The 20,475-nt window shown below is 35.3% G+C and overlaps 1 protein-coding gene across 5 annotated transcripts in view; it reads right to left on the bottom strand.

Moving 5' to 3' along the window:
• Positions 1-20,475, bottom strand: part of ANGPT1 (angiopoietin 1) — a 243,604-nt gene that overhangs the window by 68,656 nt on the left and 154,473 nt on the right. For 4 of the 5 annotated variants that reach the window (XM_058698836.1, XM_058698837.1, XM_058698834.1 and 1 more), the window contains 2 exons: positions 20,092-20,213; positions 6,150-6,382 (listed from right to left, as the gene is read on the bottom strand). In XM_058698836.1, the coding sequence (XP_058554819.1) occupies positions 6,150-6,382; positions 20,092-20,213 (355 nt within the window). The remainder of the gene's footprint in view (positions 1-6,149; positions 6,383-20,091; positions 20,214-20,475) is intronic. The other variant, XM_058698835.1, reaches the window with a different exon arrangement.

Consider the following 20,475-nt stretch of genomic DNA (forward strand, 5'->3'; position numbering starts at 1 on the left):
AAACAAGCATGCACACGTCTCTCGGTATTTAAGTTTCTTTTACTCCTCTCTGTCCTGTGTACATCCCAACACACACTGCTCCCTGTCCTTTCACGGGCCAGTCTGCTGGGTGTGGGCAGATAATATTTTTTTGCTTTCACTTCTTCTTGCTCATGTTAATTTATTTTTTAAAGTGTATTTATTTATTTTGAGAGAGAGAAAGAGAGAGAGGGGGAGGAAAAGGGAGAGAGAGGGGAAGGTGAGGAGAGAGAGAGAATGCTAAGCACAGTGCAGAACCCAATGTGGGGCTTGAACTCACAAACCATGAAATCATGACCTTAGCCTAGGTCAAGAGTCAGACACCCAAGCATCCCAGGCTCTTGCCCATGCAATTGAGCCATACATGCAACCAAACTCTCCCTATAGGAAGCCACATTCCACATCTCAGTTTAAGTTCACGTCTCAGTCTGCCTTTTTTTTTTTTTTTTTTTTTTTTGGCCTTTCTGCTTATTTGCCATTAAGACAAGACATTTCATAGCAGTCTTGTCTCTCTGCCATAACACTGTTCACTACTGTTTTTTTCCTCCCTAGTTCTGTTTCCTTTTTGGTCTCTTTTTGGCCATCCCTTACAGAACTCTCAATTTTCTCTCTTTGATTTTACATTCTTATGATTTTAAACTGGGTTCATAATCTTACCATGTAAATTCTCTGAAATTACACATAAGCTTGTGCCTGAGTGTTTGCACTAAGCGAGAAGGAATGGTAGGCTACTTTTCATCAGATTCTCGAGTGGATCTACAACCCCCAAATGGTTGAGTCATTGCTTTATATGCACTTCTAATGATTTCATTTGCTGCACAGACTTACTACGTTGTGAGGACACAGCAGTCTATGCAGTCATCCAGATTTCACTCTTGAATTCCATATTCCTATTTCTCTGATTTCCAGATTCTAATTTCCCATAGTCACCTCAGTCAATATGCCCCAAACTAAACTCATTATGTTTCCCCCTTATACCTGTTTCTCTTTACATGTTGCTGATTTTAAGGAATGTCATCAACATCCCATCAGTTACTCAAAGTAGAAAATTAAAAGTTATATTTGACTCTATTTCTAATAGGTCTTTATTTCTTGTTGATTCTGATTCTCTTTTTTCACAAATTTCCCCTCCATCTGTCTTTCCATTTTCCCCCTTTGAATCTGACTTCATTATTTTTCTCCTAGGGGATCCTTTTGAGAATCGGATGAAAACCACTATCAACTCTTTCTCTTCCCTCCCCATCATAGTATATTAGATAACATACAGGCTCGAGAATCAGACTCTGGGTTCAAATCTCAGCTTGCTCGTTTGCTAGCAGTGTGATATTTAGAAATTATTTACCTCTCTATGCTTAGTCTCCTTATCTGTCAAATAAAGCTAATAAGGGCACATGCTTAAAGAGCTGTTATCAGAACTGAATGAGTTAATATATGCAAAGGGCTCAGAAGGTTGTATTTACTCTCCAAATATTTGCTAATATTTAAAAAATGGCAAACACACCTATCTGGTCCTTCTACTTCCAAGCTTACCAACTCTCCAATACATTCTTCCTACAATGTGACTTGGGTAATTTTTTCTAAAATGCAAATGTCAATATTGTCCTCATATATTAGCATGACCCCCTTTTGCTTTCAGAGAAAAAAAATGCAGCTTCCTTGATCTCCTTCAGTTTACCTCTCTAACTCCACATTTCACTGTCTTCCTGGCTTTGATTCTGAGATTTAGGTTATGCATTTAGGTATGGGATGAACCATAGTAGTTACCTCATACTGCTATTGTGGGGACTAAGTTAATACACATAAAGTTTAAGCAATGCCTGAATCATAGTAAGCACTCAACAACATCCTTAAGAAGACTGTAGATGCTGTATTCTGCCCTCATCATGTCTCTGTCATGATTCTAATATTTCTCTTGTATATTTCACTAGTGTCCTGGCATGTTGGCCTCACCTCTATCAAACGTTTATGAAATGTCATTGTGTGTTTATCTGTCTCTCTCCCCACCAAACTCTAGTTTCCTTGACGCTAAAGACTGAATTACATCTTTTCTCTCTACCCAGTGGTCCAAACACCATCTGCTATATAACAAGAACTCAACAAATATTTGTTAAATAGAAATGGATGAGAGGAATATTCTTATACCCAGAAGGGAATAAGAAACATAACAGTTGCTGTGTAACTATTTTTGAGTTTGAATGGATAAATTTATTAATTGTACCTTGGTATAGCAGGAGTATGCTCCAAGCTGATTTAGACAGTAAGAAAACCACCCCATGGTGGAGGGTGGAGGCTAAATACTATTTTCTTTTTTTACTCTCTTTCTTTTTTAGTGCACTGTTACGAATTAAATTCTTGATCACATAATATGTTTCCCTTGTGTGTGCTCAATGTATGTGGCGATGGTTTAATCACTTCTGAACAGAAATATGAATGGTGAATGTCTGACAGTCACAGCCCCTGACTATCCTTCCCAAAAGAATGCAAAGCCTTGTTTCCATGCCATTATCAATGTAAACTTTTTAAGTCCAGCAATAACTGTGAATTGCCAAAACCATGAAGCAATCAGCTAAGTTTTGACGCTATGATAACATTGAGGGCAATATTTTTTTAGTGGGTAATGTTTCTAAGAATAAATGTGACCAAATGTCTGCAGACAAAGGTAAGACAAAAAAAGTGTCTTACCCAGAAGACTTACAAAATGGATGCAATTCAGTTTGAAATGATTATTTGCCTAAAACACCACTATTGCCTGTTTGGAACAAGAAGAGGACAGGTTGGTGAATTATTTAAGAAAATGTGTTTGTCAAAAATTGTACTTAGCTTAAATGCATCTTATGACATTAGATATTTTAGTAGGAAAAGTTCTGTGAAACTAAACAAAAATAATCCCTATGTGCAAAGATGGATTCACAATTCCTGGGCCGAACACATGTTTGGGGAAATGATAAATTTCCAGCCGGCACTTCCTAAGAATGTTTTTATCATGTAACTTTAGTGAGTTTTAAGCACTTTAGAAGGCATAAAAATAAAACTACAATTTTTTCAGCATTTACTATGGATGGGCACTGATGCTGTATGTTTCATAAAAATGTCTTTTAATTTACTATAAACTCATCAGGTATGCATTATGATCCCCTTTTAGACAAGAAAACAAAAGCTAAAAGAAAGAGTTTGGATGATTCTCAACTCTTGAGCATTGTGTTCAGACAATTTCCATGAAAGAAATTTTGCTTATAGATAGCACTTAATAAATTTGTGTTTAACTGAATCTTGTTACTTGGAAGAGAAAGAAAGAACTAAAGTTTAATGAGTCAACTATGTCATGTGCTGTTTGCCTTTACATGCAGTACCTAACTTAATCCTTTCCCTATCACTAAGAAGTACACACAATTATCCTGACTTTACAAAATGATGAAACACCTCATAAAGGTTAAATTAGTTGCCGATGACAGAGAAAATGCACTAAAAATTTCTTCTCTTACTTTGTAGTGATATGTTCAGGCCATCTCCAGAAGTGACTGGGTCAAGTTGGAAACAGAGGACCCTTAAAGTCAATTAAACATTTTGGCTTTTTTATCATTAACACAGCTCATGAGGATTTTGGAAAAGCTTTCAGAAGAATGCTCTTTGAATTTTTAAAATATATATTTTAAAAAAATTTATGCATTTATTGTGATATATTGATTTAGATGTACGTGCATATATTTAAATTTAAAAGTAGAATATGTGCATATAATCCTTTGATAAATAATAAATCCATTTGATAAATAAGTTGTTGGTCAAAAAAGTTTGGAAAGGGTTTACTTACATGTTTTAGAATTAGAATGAAAAAAATTCATTTTAGTGACTGATATTTAATCCAGTATTATGATATGCATCATTTAAAATTTTATATTCACCATAACTGAAGATTAAGGCACCAGTGAAAATGAAGATATGCAGAGAATTAAAATCTTGATGGATACCTCAATAAGAGGCATTTCCATTTTGTGTCATCTATGAGTCCTTAAATGATCAAATATTTAGTTAGAATGCTTAACTACAGAATTAAAACAAAGATTAGCAAGAAGCAAATAAAACCGATGGTTATAAGAGCACAGAACCCATTGGAAAAATGGGGCAATAGAGTTACATGAGGATCACAAGTCCTGTAATTAAATTGGAATTCATTTTAGGATTGTATCATTAAAAGGAAAATAAATATCAAGAGAAGTATTAGACAAGTTGTCTCTATTATTTTTATTTGTTTTGGATATGCTATATGACAAAAGAGATATAGTTACTTTTCTTCTACCCTGAGTGTATGTGATGGGTAGCATCTATTAGGATCATAATTGTTTAATAAATGTTTCTCGAACAGATGTTTGGTTGCCTGACGTTGCACCCAAACTCCAAACCCAGCCAGGAATTTTACTTTTGCAGTCACTCCCACCCATGCCTCTAAAAGTTTAAAGACATATTTGTTAGACAAATACTCAGAAAAGAAGTGAAATTATGATAAGCAGGCAGACATATGAGCTCTGTGAGAATCACCAGGGCTTGATATTTCTAACATCATGGAAAAAAAAAAAAGAAAGAAATACTCAACTCCATGTGCTTTAAGTCTCAGGATGATAAGAAAAATATGTTTTCAATGTTCCCCCCAATGTATTCAGTTCAATATGAGAATAGATATGTCTCATATTAATACTTAATTTCTAAACACTCATGAGCTCTATTAAAATTCTCTGGCAAAATCATACCATGCTTTCTTTCCAGTGGACTCTAATTCAAGGTTTTGGCAGGCGCTGACTGATTAGCAGGTTTTTTCCTTCCCAATCACATTTCTGAGTACACCCAAATGGAGCTCTGGGAACTTACTGTTTAAATATATTCTTTACCAAGTATATGAAGGACTTGTTTAGACTATCTAAAGGAGATAGAATTCAAGGTAATGGAGTGTAATAGAGAAATGTGAAATGTCTTTAAAACAAGATCACTTCAGATGGAATTATCATCTATATTCGTATCTATACATGAAAGCATGGAATAGAGCTAATTTTTCATATAACTCAAGCCCACTGTTAAATTAAAGGAGTCTGTGTATTGCATATGCACACTGAACCACCATGTGAATGGTCACATAAGCCACAGTTTAGTGACAACCATAGCTTTCAGATGGAAGTGGTCTCTTTCACTCATCACTATTTACGATTCTTTGCATCTTCACTCAGAGAAAGGCTGATTAGCGAAGCATCACTACAGAAGATGACTTTAAGCTTCAAACTTTGAAGAGCTCTCCTGAGGCTAGGGAGAGGATCTGCGTGAAGTGGATGAGCACACCCAGAGGCATTCATTCAATAATCGTTGGGTGGGGCTGGGCAAATGGATAAATATTTTCTGAAGACACATAGGCGTAAATATTGTCAATGGTCAAATGGCTCCAGATATTCCAATCATATTAAAAATTTGTATTTCCAACACCTGAAACTAATATAACGATATATGTTAACTATACTGGAATTAAAAAAATTGCACTTCCATTGTCACAAAGACATCCCAGAATAAATATGCCTGGATGTTCTGGTTAGGTCTTCTCCACACAGGACTAAACATAAGTTATCTTAATAAAAGCCTTTAACAATAAAGATTCTTTCTCCTTCACAATAGTTATTGGTAACTTTCATATCTCCTTTTCCCTGCAGGTGACTCCTCTTTCTCCCCCTCTACAAAAGAAATATTTAACATTAGCTTTAATATGGGAATCTTCCTGAAACTCTCCCCAGGACTCTGAACCAACCTTGAATATTGGCTAATTTCTGCCCTCTATATTTAAATGTCTAACACCATGACATCAAATATTTATCCACAACAGTATTTCAGATTTTATCTAAGAGCAAGCAAGAAAGAAAAAACCAGCACATTCTTTTAGTGAATATATTGTGAATTCACAAATTCGAGCTTATGAATACATTCTCTGAAGTTAAAAAATGAGAAAATTGTGAGTGCAAATTTCATGAAATGCTTCTGAGACTAATGTTCTTTTTACTGCTTTTATACAGCAATCAATACAACCAAGAAAGTTATATTGAATATTTACTTGCTCCATGTTAAATCAAGTATCTACTATGCCACACTGAAGAAATTCTTACCACCTTCTTTAGTGCAAAGGCTGACGAGGTTATGCACAGTATCCATCAGTTCCAGCTGCTGCTTCTGAAGGACACTATTATTGTTGGTGGCTCTGTTCAATTGTTTCTCCAGTTCCTGAATAATGTATGTTTGACGAGTAACCAAGACTTGAAGATTCTCTCTCTCTTCTTTTAAGGTGTCCAACTCTTCCTTGTGCTTTCCCTCCATTTCTAAGATTTTATGTTCTAATAAACTACAAGGAAATAAAGACACGACTATTTTAAAAGCAGTATACAGAAATGTGATTCAACTAGTTCCTGAGTTTATTTAAAGTCAGCAATTTTAGTTAGGTATGTCACAGTAGAAATATTTTATAAATGAAAGACTCAGACTATATATAAAATAAATATTTAATGCATATATTAAATTAGGACTTATATATATAACATATCAAATGAAGAATTACTAGACCATTTGTTGTCAGAATAATGTCTGTTTCTTAAATACAATTCATTTCCTAGGGTATATCTCATATCCAAGGTAGCGGACTTGAACCCAAACGATCACAGTCTGTAAAAGTTACAGTTCAACATTCATTAAGAAAATAGGTCCAATGAGAAACTGATAGAATAGTTCAGGAAAAAATATGAACAAAATATAGAAACTATTTTTTTAAATTTACTTTTCATTCATCTAGGATTCTCAAAATATTAACAATGATTAAATTTCACAATAGTTCTGTTGGGGCTAGGTAACAGTATATTGATGCAGAAACCACAGGACCAGAAAGTAAGCTATGTAAAATCAAGTGAGTTAGATTTCTTGGGATTTTTGATGCCTGGTCCTGCATCATAACCACAGCTTATTTTGTCTCTCAATTTAAGTTTCAGAATGAGGCCTAAAAGCACCACAAGTTCACAGATCACTGCATAAATGGTTCTGAAAAGGAAGACCACAGGCTGGTGGCATGGTTTTACAAAAAGACTTGGAATTTTGCTCAGGGTGATGTAATCTTCAACTGAGAAACCTCCTTCTCTCACAACTCTTCAAAAGATACTCCCCTTGCATATTGCACATTAAAAATGATAGAAAATGCAGAAGCACTCTTGGATCCTAGCAACCAACTGTAAATAAAAAGTATTTACATTTTATAGAGTGTATAATATACTAAGATTCCTCGGAGGAAATCCTTATTCTTTCTCAGTTCCATAATCAGAAAGTCCAACTAGCCCTTCGTTTACAAGGTGTTATTCAAATGTAACATACCAGACTGGGCACTTATTTACCTTGGAGAAATGTAGCACTGAATCATTCCTATAAGTTTTCAAAAAGGGGACTCCAGGGAATGTTTTACATGTAATACTTAAAATCATAAAACAGAGCCTGTTAGAAGAGCCAAATTTTCCTACTTGATGTTCTAGGGGACAAGTTGGAATATCTGATTAGCCTGTACACAGATTAACAAGTGTGGAGAAAACTGCTCTTGGGCATTCTGGATCATTGCCAACAAACCTGTCCTCCAAGAAAATGTGCCTCAGAATATGACAGGCATGCTGCCTATTATACCAAGCCTGAAAAATACTGGGATGCTTCTATTCATATCACCCTACTAATTTACAACACCTTGGGTAGCACGTCCAGATTCACATTTGAAAATTTCCACTGAGACCCATTTGGGGTAGCTCTGTGACTTGTGCAAGAAAAGCCGTGTCTCTAGGCTCATTTTCAGTTTACTTTTTAATTATTTTTGTTTATTCTCCTAGGGGTAATGATCAGATACAAGATGCTCATAATATAAAATCAGTTAACTTACAAAAAAAATTGTCTTTTAAATTCACAAGGGTTATAGTATACTGCCAAGAAAACTGTTATAGTATACTGCCAAGAATTGGCTGTTAAAATGATAATAATGTAGGGGTGCTTGGGTGGCTCAGTCAGTTAAGTGTCCGACTTCGACTCAGGTCATGATCTCGCAGTCTGTGAGTTTGAGCCCTGTGTCGGGCTCTGTGCTGACAGCTTGGAGCATGGAGTCTGCTTCAGATTCTGTGTACACCCCCCTCAAAAATAAATAAACACTAAATTTAAAAAAGTAAAAGTTAAAATGATAATAATGTAAAGATCAAAATTTGGATGATGTAGTCATATAATACTGGATAAAAATCTGAATTACCATTTTGTTTCTAAAAACAGATGAGCATTGGCCTTTCAGTTTTCCTAATCAGTAGGTAACATTCAGGTTTAGAAAATATCATGCTATAGTTATAACTTGTATTTATTACTTGTTAAATGCCAATAGTGTTCTCAGCACGATGTAAAACATAAAATGATGCCATTCCTACTCTAGGGATTTATTTTTAGAGAGAATACATCAAATAAAACAACAGCAGCTGTAAGAAACTTCCATATCAGACATAATGTTATTTTTGGGGGGGGGTTTACACCAATGTTTCAATGTTTGTCTACTTCTTTTGATGTGCTCCCTATTTAAGAGAATATATACTTAAAGATGGTTACTAACTGAAATGTCAGTAAAGGAATTTTGTTTGTTTATTTGTTTTGTTTTTCAGGATAATTCGGAAGGAGCTGAGAATTTAAAGTTGATCAAAGAATTCCTGTTGCCAAAGGAAACAACTCTGGGCACAGGTTTATGGAAGAAAAGGCCTGAATTTTCTGAGTAAAAAGAATATCCACTTAACATGTTGGAAAAAAAAACATTAATTTTCACAATTCACTGAACAACCTTTACTGCACCATGACTACCAGGTATCAAAAGAAATCAACATAGCCTGTCATCTTAAAATAGATATTTATGCAAAGTATAGATGGAACTGCTCACAGAAGTAGGAACCCTGTTCTGCATCACAGACACCTCACAGGATTTGGAATGGAATATATGCAGGAAAAAATAATATGCATGAAACTACAGGCAAACTGGAAACATGTCACATTGCTTCAGTTCACCATCTCTTCCAGCCATTTTCTCATCTCATTTCTTCACTTGGAGTTCCTTTAGCAACTTTTACACTGTAGGAATTACTAATTTTATTAAGTATATCCTTTATGTTAATTATAACTTTTTAGACTTCTTCAGGCAAGACTGATCTCCTCTTGGCCCTTCCGTTTTCTCTGACACTGCTCATCCCTTATTTCCATCTTCTCTTCACGTTTGGCTTCCAAAAAAACCCTATTCTCTTTCCTTTGATACTTCTCATCCATTAGTTATTTACTTGGGAAGTCAGCCCCTTCTTCTCATCATTCCAAACTGGCTTGAATCCAAAACTTTCTTGCCAGAAAAATTCACATGCCATCTCTATTTATTAATCACATTCTTGTAAAATACCATTATAACTGGGTAGCACTTTAAAACCCTTATCTCCTTTGATTCTTAAAGCAATATAGAGATTCAGACTTAGTAGATATTACAAGTCCCAGTTAGTATGAATCTAAATATCTTATCCAAAAATTGTGCTCTTGTGGTGTCAGAACCAAGATAAAAAGCCGTGTCTTATAACTTGTCAGACTAGAAATGTGCCCATGACATCCCAGTGCTATGAACGCTAGCATGAGAGTCACTCCACTTTGATTTGGTATAATCAAATATATCTAATATACCTACTTCTTCCACCCATTTATATTTTATCAGGAATCAAGGCATTACTTTAACATCTCCTTAGCTCCATCTGGTTATTCTGGGAGCTTGTCTTTCACAATATTTCAACCTACCAATCTTTTACATGCATAAAAACAAAGTTTCTTTGTCAAGCCAGTTTTTTTTTTAATCTGAACTGAGATTTTCTTAAACACCACTCTGCCTTAACCTCTTTGCCATTAAATTTAATTTTATCCAGTTTTGTCCTGAAGACTTTTACTGGTTCTCTTACATTTTCCCTCTCCGTATCAGTTGGGAGAGGTCACTTCAGCTAGACACAGAGACCTCTATAAATGAAGGCTGATGTGAAGGACAACATTACAGCTCTAGTGTCTTAAAATTAAATAGCCAAAGTAGTTATAATTCTCCCTGATGATGGCCTGGAGCAACGAGTTTAGTTTACACACAAAGGCATAATCCGAAACGTGGATGCTGATTCTACACTCCAGTACACTGTGTTCTAGAGTGCATTCAGTATGTTTTTATCAGGTGTTCACTTGTTAAGAATCCCTCTGTCAAGTTTTGGGGAAGCCTAGATTAAATAAACAGTTTTTATCATGACACATGTTTTAGGATGCGTGTTCCACAAAACAACAATTTACGAAACTGTGTACCTAAATCTATACAAATAGAGCTAGAAATCTGAAGACAGAGTTTCTCACAGGATTTTCAGTACTTCCTGTTTCCCATCTTTCTAGAAGCACTTTGAGAAGACACATGCATAAAATTTTGGCACTTAACTTCTAGTTTAAGGCAGAGGTGCACTTTAATGAAGAATAAAATAAACAAAATAATCTAGGTCTTGAAATTCAGTAAAAGGTTCTAATTGAGTATATACAAAACTTTATTTGAAGATTTTGGTTGACTTCTTTCCATTTCCACAGTCGGCCTCCTCCAACATGTCTTATTGGAAATATTTCAGATCATTGAACACATCTTGAAACTTTCACAGAAAAAGCTCTCCCTTTCAAATTGTTTCCCACAATAGAGTTCTTAACATAGCAGCCAATGAATTCACAGTGGTGACAGTTGCCTAAGCTCAATGTGTGTAAAGATAGTCCTAAAACAAGGAGGAAGATGTTGAAAATATAGAAACCTTCTCATTTTTATCTGTCTGAAACTGCTCACAGATGTTTCCATTTTTTAATTGTTTTTAATATGTAAGGTGTCAACATGTGTTGCAAATATGGGTTTTAAAGATCAATTTTTTCCCCTTCCAAATAAGACTACAGTGAGTACAGGTTAAATTTATACTTTAAATTTTTAACTTGAACACAGCACATTTTCTCTTAAAATATAAAGCCAAATGTTGATGTAATTCAAATGTGGAACAGAATCATAGATTACTACAAGTAAACATTGGCAAATATTTTTTTTTATTTGGGGTAAATAAAAATAAACTAAGTATGTGTGGAAGTCAGAAAGCAAGATAAAAATACAAATGGATACACTGTAAAATATAAAAATGTAATACTTCTATAAAAAAAATGCCCAATAAGTGACAAACCACAGAAACACATCTTTGCCACAAATATGACAAAGTTTTAATATCCATTGAAGGGCTTACATGAGTTAATCAAACAAAGATAAACAATGAAATAGAAAAAAGGGAAACATACATGAATACGCTAGTCATAGAAGAAGAAATGCAAGTGGTCAATAAACATGAAAAGGTGTACAACCTAACTTTTCAAGTAGGCAAGATTAATAAAGTGGTTAGCAAGGCTTGGGAAATTAGAAATCCCATGCACACTCGGGGGGAATATAAAATTTGGAGATAATTTGTCAATATGTATGAAAATTTTAAATAATCACATAAAAATTCTAATAAATTTTAAATTATAGTGTATCTATACCTAGGAATGAGAGACATGTGTATATAGTTATATGTGTAATATATCCATGATAAATTTTTATAAAGTAGAAATAAACCCAGCATTTAAAAAGTAGTTACAATCTATACACATATGTATTCATCATTTCAGTACGTATTTATGCATGTGTGTGACTGGATATGAGTGTGTGTCTGTGTAAACACACAATAAATATTCACACATGTATATCCTAGTATATTCATAGAAAAAGTCTAGAAGAAAAAGTCCCCAACTTAATCTGTTACTGATGATTCTCTGCAGTAAGTGGTAATGGTGGAGAAGTATGGAATTAGAGAGGCTTGGCCTTTAATTGTATACTTTTGTATATAATTTAATGTTTAGATCAAGTCTGTGTTACTTTTTTATTAATCAGAGAGATGTGTTAAAAAGTCATGAGTCTAGAATGGTCTGGCAAGATGTTATCTAAAAATTTAAAACTTGGAGGGCACTTGGGTAGCTCAGTCAGCTAAGCATCTGACTTTGGCTCAGGTCATTATCTCACAGTTTGTGAGCTTGAGCCCCATATTGGGCTCTGTGCTGACAGCTCAGAGCCTGGAGCCTGCTTCAGATTCTGTGTCTCCCTCTCTCTCTGCCCTTCCCCTGCTCATGGTCTGTATCTCTCAAAAAGTAAACAAACATTTAAAAAAAGATATTTAAAACTTGGGCTGAATTAGCAAACGCCAAAATGTGGACTGATAACCTTGGGAGCCATGCAGTGGGCTTTTGAGGATGCAGAGTAGCAGTGTAAACACCATCTCTATTTTATTTATGTTAAGAACTGTTAATGTATTTGCAATATTTAATATAAACTAGGTGGTTTGTGTTTTCCATTAAAAATATTTTTTAGTTTTTGTTTTGTGTGTGTCTGTGTGTGTGTGTGTGTACAGAGATAAATGACATTTGTTGGGATAGAACTACCGGGACATTTGCCAGTTCATCATTCATTCAACATTCAAAAAGCACTTAATACTATATATACAATGTGTAGAGAATTGTGCCTGGGAGCATGAAGACAAAGATAAATAAAATACAATCTCTGTGTTCCAGAAGGTCACAGCCCAATAGTAGAGAGACAGATAAACATACACACACACACACACACACACACACACACACACACACATACAAGCACACATATACACACATAATACAGTGTGATGGGTTAAGTGAAATCATGGGGGAAAACAATGTACAGTGTTATCATATAAGTTGTAATGACTGAATATATCAGGTAGAGTCAGAGAAGGGTTCTTAGGGAAGTTAACATCTGCACTGAGTTTTGAAGGGTGAACGGGAGTTTGTGAGTTGAATAAAGAACTACAGAGCATTTCAGACAAATCAAAACATCAGATGAAATAACTTCAAGACTTACAGTGTGATACTAACAACTTGCATGATTAAACACTTGTTATGTGTGTCTGGCACTTCTCAGTGCTTTATATGCATTAACTCAATTAATCCTCACATCAATTCCATGTGCTATTATTATCATCATCCCAGTGTTAGAAATCAGGAAACCAAAGTACAATGAGTTTAAGTAACTTGCCCAAAGTCACAGAAATAATATGTGGCAGAGTCGGTTATAATAGGAAAATGGAAAAACAAAAACCTAGGCAGTCTGGCCTCAGAGTTCATGTTTTCGGCCATCAGACCATACTTTCTAAAATACAAGATTTGAATAAGTAAGGCTACAAAATTAGGATAATAATGATCATGGACTGTGTTCAGTGCTAAAAAACTTGAACTCTCTTCAGTTAGTTACAGAGAATCAATATGGGATTAGGTAGATGCTATATAGAGATTAAAAAGCTGGGCTGAATTAGTGTTGGGGACCTAAAAAGAGTGAAAAATCATCTGACTTGCATTTTAGAAAGAAGAGTTTGGCAGAGCTCTGTATGATCAGTTTGAGAGACATAAGGCTTAAAGCACAGAGGTCACTGCAATGACCGAGACAAAAATAATGGGAGTTGGACTTAAGACACAGTCAGTGGCAATAAAATGAACAAGATAGATGAAGAAAAAAATATTTAGGGGATGGGACTGACAGCATCAACAGTCACTGTGAGTTGTGAGGAATCAGGGAAAGGAAAAAATTAAGATTACCCTTGGATTTTCAGTTTGATTCTGAATTCTATTTCACTCTAAAATCCTAAAATTAATGAAATCGAAATTTTTAAAAATGCTATATGCCATTAAATTCATTTTCTAAATACATGAATAGACACCTCTCCAAGGAAGACATCCAGATGGCCGACACATGAAAAAATGCTCAACATCACTCATCATCAGGGAAATACAAATCAAAACCACAATGAGATACCACCTCACACCTGTCAGAATGGCTAACATTAACAACTCAGGCAACAACAGATGTTGGTGAGGATGTGGAGAAAGAGGATCTCTTCTGCATTGTTGGTGGCAATGCAGGCTGGAGCAGCCACTCTGGAAAACAGTATGGAGGTTCCTCAAAAAACTAAAAATAGAACCCAGCAATTGCACTACTAGGCATTTATCCAAGGGATACAGGTGTGCTGTTTCGAAGGGACACATGCACCCCCATGTTTATCAACAATAGCCAAAGTATGGAAAGAGCCCAAATGTCCATCGATGGATGAATGAATAAAGAAGATGTGGTGTATATATACAATGGAGATTACTAAGCAATCAAAAAGAATGAAATCTTGCCATTTGCAACTACGTGGATGGAACTGGAGGGTATTATGCTAAGTGAAATTAGTCAGTCAGAGAAAGACAAAAATCATGTCACTTCACTCATATGAGGACTTTAAGAGACAAAGCAGATGAACATAAGGGAAGGGAAACAAAAATAATATAAAAACAGGGAGGGGACAAAACAAAAGAGATTCATAAATATGGAGAACAAACTGAGGATTACTGGAGGGGTTGTGGGAGGAGGGATGGGCTAAATGGGTAAGGGGCATTAAGGAATCTACTCCTGAAATCATTGTTGCACTATATGCTAACTAATTTGGATGTAAATTTAAAAAAAATAAAAAATAAAATAAAATAAAAAACAGGAGTGGAGGAAAAAAATGTTCCATTCAATCAATCTGTAGGTATTCCATTTACAAGGTACAGAACACAGTAATATAAATTGAAATGCTTTTTATTGATCCCTACTATACACAACTAATATAATTCAGCCTAATCTAATGCTAGAAGTTAGCAGGATTTTACCTTAGTATTTTGTAAAGAACTTATCAAATGGAAGATGGCTTTAAAGACTGTGACTTAACTTTTCATTTCTTTAAGCATCTTCAGGATTAAAATCAATATTTTATTATGCCATGACAGTAATTTGTTTGTAAGATATAATTTAGCATCTTGAAAGTACACACATTTCAATCACTTAAAATTAGTTAACTTAGTAACTTCCCATAAATTCCAGCTAGAAGATAGATGAGGCTTGTCAAATCAGTTCAGTGAATTCCCAAGGTAAAATAAATACTTTATATTTCCTACTCCAGTATTAGCAGGAATAAATAATGATCTATATAGGAATAGGCCAAAAACAACTGGCTTACCCCTTTCTTTAAACTTATATCTGTTTGTATTACGAGGATACTTGACAGCCACATCAATTAGTCTTGAGGCTGCATCATGTTGAAAAAATATTTTTATAATATTTAAGACAGGAAATCATTATGGACTTGAACCCTAATTTTGCCATAAACTAGCTGTTTGGTCATGGACAAGTAAACCTGACCTTTGTGAACTTCCCTTTCTATATAAAATAGAAATAATAATAGATACTCTGCAGAATTAGTTGGTGGATTAGCAGTAATGTAGGTAAAGCACCTGGCACAGATGTTCGCCTGATATTAGGTAGGTAGCAGATAGTTTTGATAAAATTATCTTGGAGTGTCCATCACATGTGTAGTTTCACGTCACTGGATGGGTGTTACCAGAAATTTCCCTAATATTCACTCTATATATTCAACACAAGTATCAGGAAAGCCCTAGTACTGCATATTTGTGTACATAAGATGCTCCTTCCCCTTCCTGTGTGCCCTCCTGGTCAGGCAGAATAATTTCTTCTGGAATAATTTTTTTGCCTGGCTCTGCTCCCACCTTGGAAAAAGTTGGGGTTAAGACAGAGATGGACAGGTGTCTTGAAACCCAATCAGTTTACCAAACTTTTAGATCAAAACATTCAGTTACATATTTGGTTCAGCTCTAAGGATTTGAACTATGATATCTTTCCCCATCCATCTCTCTTTTCTATGGTCTTGAGTTGACTTGACAGGAAATATACTAGAGGAATCTAATAAAAGTTGACAATTACATGTTCCACTTTGTGATCCAGCCCCCTATGTGTAAGGTAAACAATAATTTCTTGGGTTCTTGGTTGATAATTTCAATTACATGGGCCAATTACTCATCTCTTACTTCCAATGCTCTTTCCTTGAGGTAAGGAACAAAACCATTGTAAGATTAGGATAGCATCCAACAAAAGAAAAAAAAATTCCTAAAGAAAGCAAACTGGAAGCTTTTTGGAGTCACCCCCTACTAGACTGTTAGGAAAACAAACAGTAGAGCAAATGTTGCTAATCCTATTCTTGCTTTGTGCCTTTGGCCATTTAGTGGATAAAGAAGTGAATCTAATGAGCCCCAAAATCCTTTTTCAACCCTACAAGTGATGCATTTAATTTGTCAGGATGTAAATCAGCAGGACCTCTCAGCATGATTGTGTAGTATAATCCCGTCCATAAAATATTCCTCCTTGTTCTGCCAAATTGGTGGCAGACCCTCCACCCTCATTGGGTGGACCCTCATAAGGGCCAGCTTACCAACTTGGCAGCTGAGGCCCCATCACACTGAAAGCTGGTAAGTCACACACCCAGACACAACCCCTGACATTCCATGGGGAGGAAGCAAAGCTTAATTTAGATAATCCCCTTTGCAAAGTGTATTAGCTGATCCAAACCAGACCTGGCCAACTAAAGGCATGTTGTTCCTACATTTCAGACATGCCTAAATGTAGAAATAGCTTTTTGCTACATTTGGAGGATTAAGATTTATTTAAGGAATGGGTAGGGATAATCAATAAGCTTCTTTAAAAATATATAAACAGCTTCACGTATGACTTTGACCTTCAATCCACTTAAATGGTGTTGGGGGGGTAGTAATTCTTTGTTGCTCTAGAAAGTGCTGGGCAGAGTTCCTATAATTCCATTTTACATAGGGAAATAAACAATAACAATAAACACAACAGGGGAAGTATGCTGTACATCACAAAAGGATTTTTTTTTATTTTTTTTTTTAATTTTTTTTTCAATGTTTTTTATTTATTTTTGGGACAGAGAGAGACAGAGCATGAACAGGGGAGGGGCAGAGAGAGAGGGAGACACAGAATCAGAAACAGGCTCCAGGCTCTGAGCCATCAGCCCAGAGCCTGACGCGGGGCTCGAACTCACGGACCGCGAGATCGTGACCTGGCTGAAGTCGGACGCTTAACCGACTGCGCCACCCAGGCGCCCCAGATTTCTTTTTAAATAAAGTAAAGCACATTTTACTTTAAGTGGTTCATAGAAGACTATACCTGGTTTAAGAACAAATATTCCACCAACCCTCCGCTAAACACATTTGACCCTTCAACACGAAGACAGATTACTACAGAGATACAGCAATGTCAGGAGATAGGGCACACTGATAGAAAAATGCCCTCAGGAACCACAGGTGAAGTAATGCTATACTTGAGTGTCAAAGTGAGAGAGAGAGAGAGAGAGAGAGGAGTGCAGAGTAGGAGGAAAAGATGCATGTAAGTTTTTTCAGGCATGAGCACAGAGAAATTTCAAGTGAAAACCTAAATCCCTGAATTCATTGTGAAATAGTTATATTTCTGGAAAAAGGAATTGTTACAACTCTGAAAAAACCATCACTAGCAATAAGTGTTGTAATTTGTAATATAAGAAGGCCTGAATTTTCCTTAGAAATTAGAATTTAATAAGGGAAAAAAATCCATCAGCAGAAGGCAGGTATGTGCTGGGGATAAAGAGCCTCTTCTGAGAGGCTGTGGCCCAGGACAAGCCTCTTTTACTTGGCCTGAAGCAGAGGTCTTTCAAGTGCTTGAACCTTGACTCAGCTTTACCAATGGAATAGAGAGAACAACTTGTAAGCAGGTTCCCTTCAACAGACAATTTCATGGTGAAAATTCCATAGTAGGAAATGATACTACGTGCCATATCAAGAATTATGATGGAAAAATAAAAAACCCAAAATGATTTGGAAATAAGATAGAAGGGATATATTTAAGAAACAAGAAAAGAAAAAGAAACAAGAAAAGAAAAAGAAGAAGAAAAAGGAAAAGAAAAAATGAATATGAGAAGAAAAGAGGGAAAGAGAAAGAGGCAGAGCCACCTAGAGAGAGGGAGAGGGAGAGAGAGAGAGAGAGCTGAGTATAGTGACACTTAAGGGACAGCAGTTGTTTTTGTAGTTAAGAGTGAGACCTTTTAGTCCTCCCGGGTTTTTTTATGGTATCCTGACAGCTCAAGTGTCAGATGCGGACCAAGAGATAATACACATATCAGCAGGGGAAGAACTGAAGAATGTGGATTCATACTGACAACTTTTTAAAAGATAAATCATATATGGTAACATACTTAGTGAGAGACTGAAAGCACCCTAGGTTACACCTTAAAACGAAATACCATGCAATTATTAAGAATGATATTAGATGAATATTTATTCATGAGAAAAGATATCTGTTTCCAAAGAAAGCAGGCTGAAAAACAGTGTGTATAGCATGACAGCTTTCCACAAAAAATATATGTTTTTATATAACATATAGCAACATATGCAGCTTTCTCAATGTGTCAGGATTGTGGTTTTTCATTTTATTTTGTGTACTTTCTCCTTTTTCTACATTAAGGGTCTGTTATTTATGTAATTATAAAAACAACTGAAAAATAAGGTAAAAACTTCATTTTACTTACCCATTCCTAGACAAAGCTTTCACAGTAGCATATTGAAATACATGACTATAAGGGGGTTCACTTTTAGCAACCAAGTTAAAGCATGGTGGGACCCTAAAACCGAGGGATGGTTGAAGTAAAATATACCTGCTACATGTATATGTCTGGTTACTGTGAAACAGCAGGAGAATAAATGGTACTTTTCAGCAGGATTTTCAATTCCAAAACATTTCATTATGCAACCAGTTCAGGGTCAAGTCCTGTCAAGTTTATTTATAGTTATACAGTTTACCCCGTGACACAGTACAAAGATAAATAAATGTAAAACTTAGAAATACAAGTCATAGAGTATGCATGACCCCTTTCAGACTCTAAATCAACAGTCAGGTTTATCTTCTTCATGTATAAGTTCCACTGTAACTGTTGTCACTAAGGGCTACTTTAATGTATAGTTAGGGAATCTTTCAAGGCTGCAGATAGTGGTATTGAAAGACCATGTGCTACAGTGGAAAGAGCAGGGCTAGGAAGAAAGAAACCTGAATTACATTCCCAGCTGTGCCACCAGCAAGCTGTGTAACCTTGGACAAATCACTCCCACTAAGTCTATCCCCTCATCTGTAAAGTAAGAGAAACAGCAGTCCTCGTAGGTAACTTCCTGGTGAGAAACATGATGGAAACTCTAGTTCTAATGACACAAGGTATTGAACTAGTTTCTAGCAACACAATGGTTTTAAACCCAATATAATGGACAAAAACTGAAACGTCTTCAAGCCATTCAAATATCCAGAAGCCACTTAACAAGCAATGCATTTGTCCTACAGAGGTCAATTGCTTTGATTGAATTATCCATCATGAATGCCAATAACTTCAAAATGATATAGTCTATATACCATCCCACCTCTGGGGTGATCTTTAAGTCCCATTTCACTTACCTGAGATGATTCACAGTGTATAAAACACATCTATAAAACTAAATAAATTATTATATCCAGAGTAAATAACTTTAAATGGGGAAAAGGCTGGGGGGGGGGGGTGGTTGGTGAGCAACTCTTAAATTAGCTTTACACGTAAATACTTTTCTGGGAAAAATAAAATCTGCTTCTCTCTAGTGCAAGATCTCTGAATTCAACAATCTTGTAGTTTTGTGAAAGTTTAAGGGCAGATAGAGTGACAATTCAAGTTATAGAGTTTCAGAGACTACTTTTTTCCTCTATTGCTACAGATTTCATCCTGCTGAAAACTGTCACTATTTTGTATCACTGAATTCAATCATAGAATCAATTTTTGTGGATATGGTAGAATTTGCACAACTAAACATTAAATTAGTGCTAAAAGTTATAAAAAGCAAATGTTTCAAGAGTGTAAGCAACAGTATTATTCTTCTTATATTGCCTCTATATTTCCATTTTTGCAAACCACCTCAATCTTTTTTTTAAGTGTTGACAGAAAGGTGAAGGATAAAAATAAGCACACCTGTAAATATTTGGAATACAACAATCCTCACCTGTTTTTCTCATGAATCTTTAAGATTTCATTTGTCTGTTGAAGAAGCTGCTTCTCTAGCTTGTATGTTGATAATGAATTCTCTAGCAGTTGTATTTCAAGCCGAGAAGTTTGATTTAGTACCTCAAGATAAAAGATAAAAGATAAAAACATTTCAAACTTCAATCACAAAGACTGAAAAGAAGTTTTAGTTTTTCATTCAGCTGTGTTTCCTTTTAAAATGATACTTCTTCCAGAATAATTAATTAAATGGTCTACATTCTACTAATTAATGTTTTATAATGTGTCCTAATCATTGTATTCATTTGAGACTGAGGTTGCAGTTGAATGAGAAAATTGAATTGTTAAATCCATGTTCATATATAAATGTTCATGTCCTGAATCC

The sequence above is a fragment of the Neofelis nebulosa genome, chromosome 14, assembly GCF_028018385.1.
Source record: "Neofelis nebulosa isolate mNeoNeb1 chromosome 14, mNeoNeb1.pri, whole genome shotgun sequence".
NCBI classification, from domain to species: Eukaryota; Metazoa; Chordata; class Mammalia; order Carnivora; family Felidae; genus Neofelis; species Neofelis nebulosa.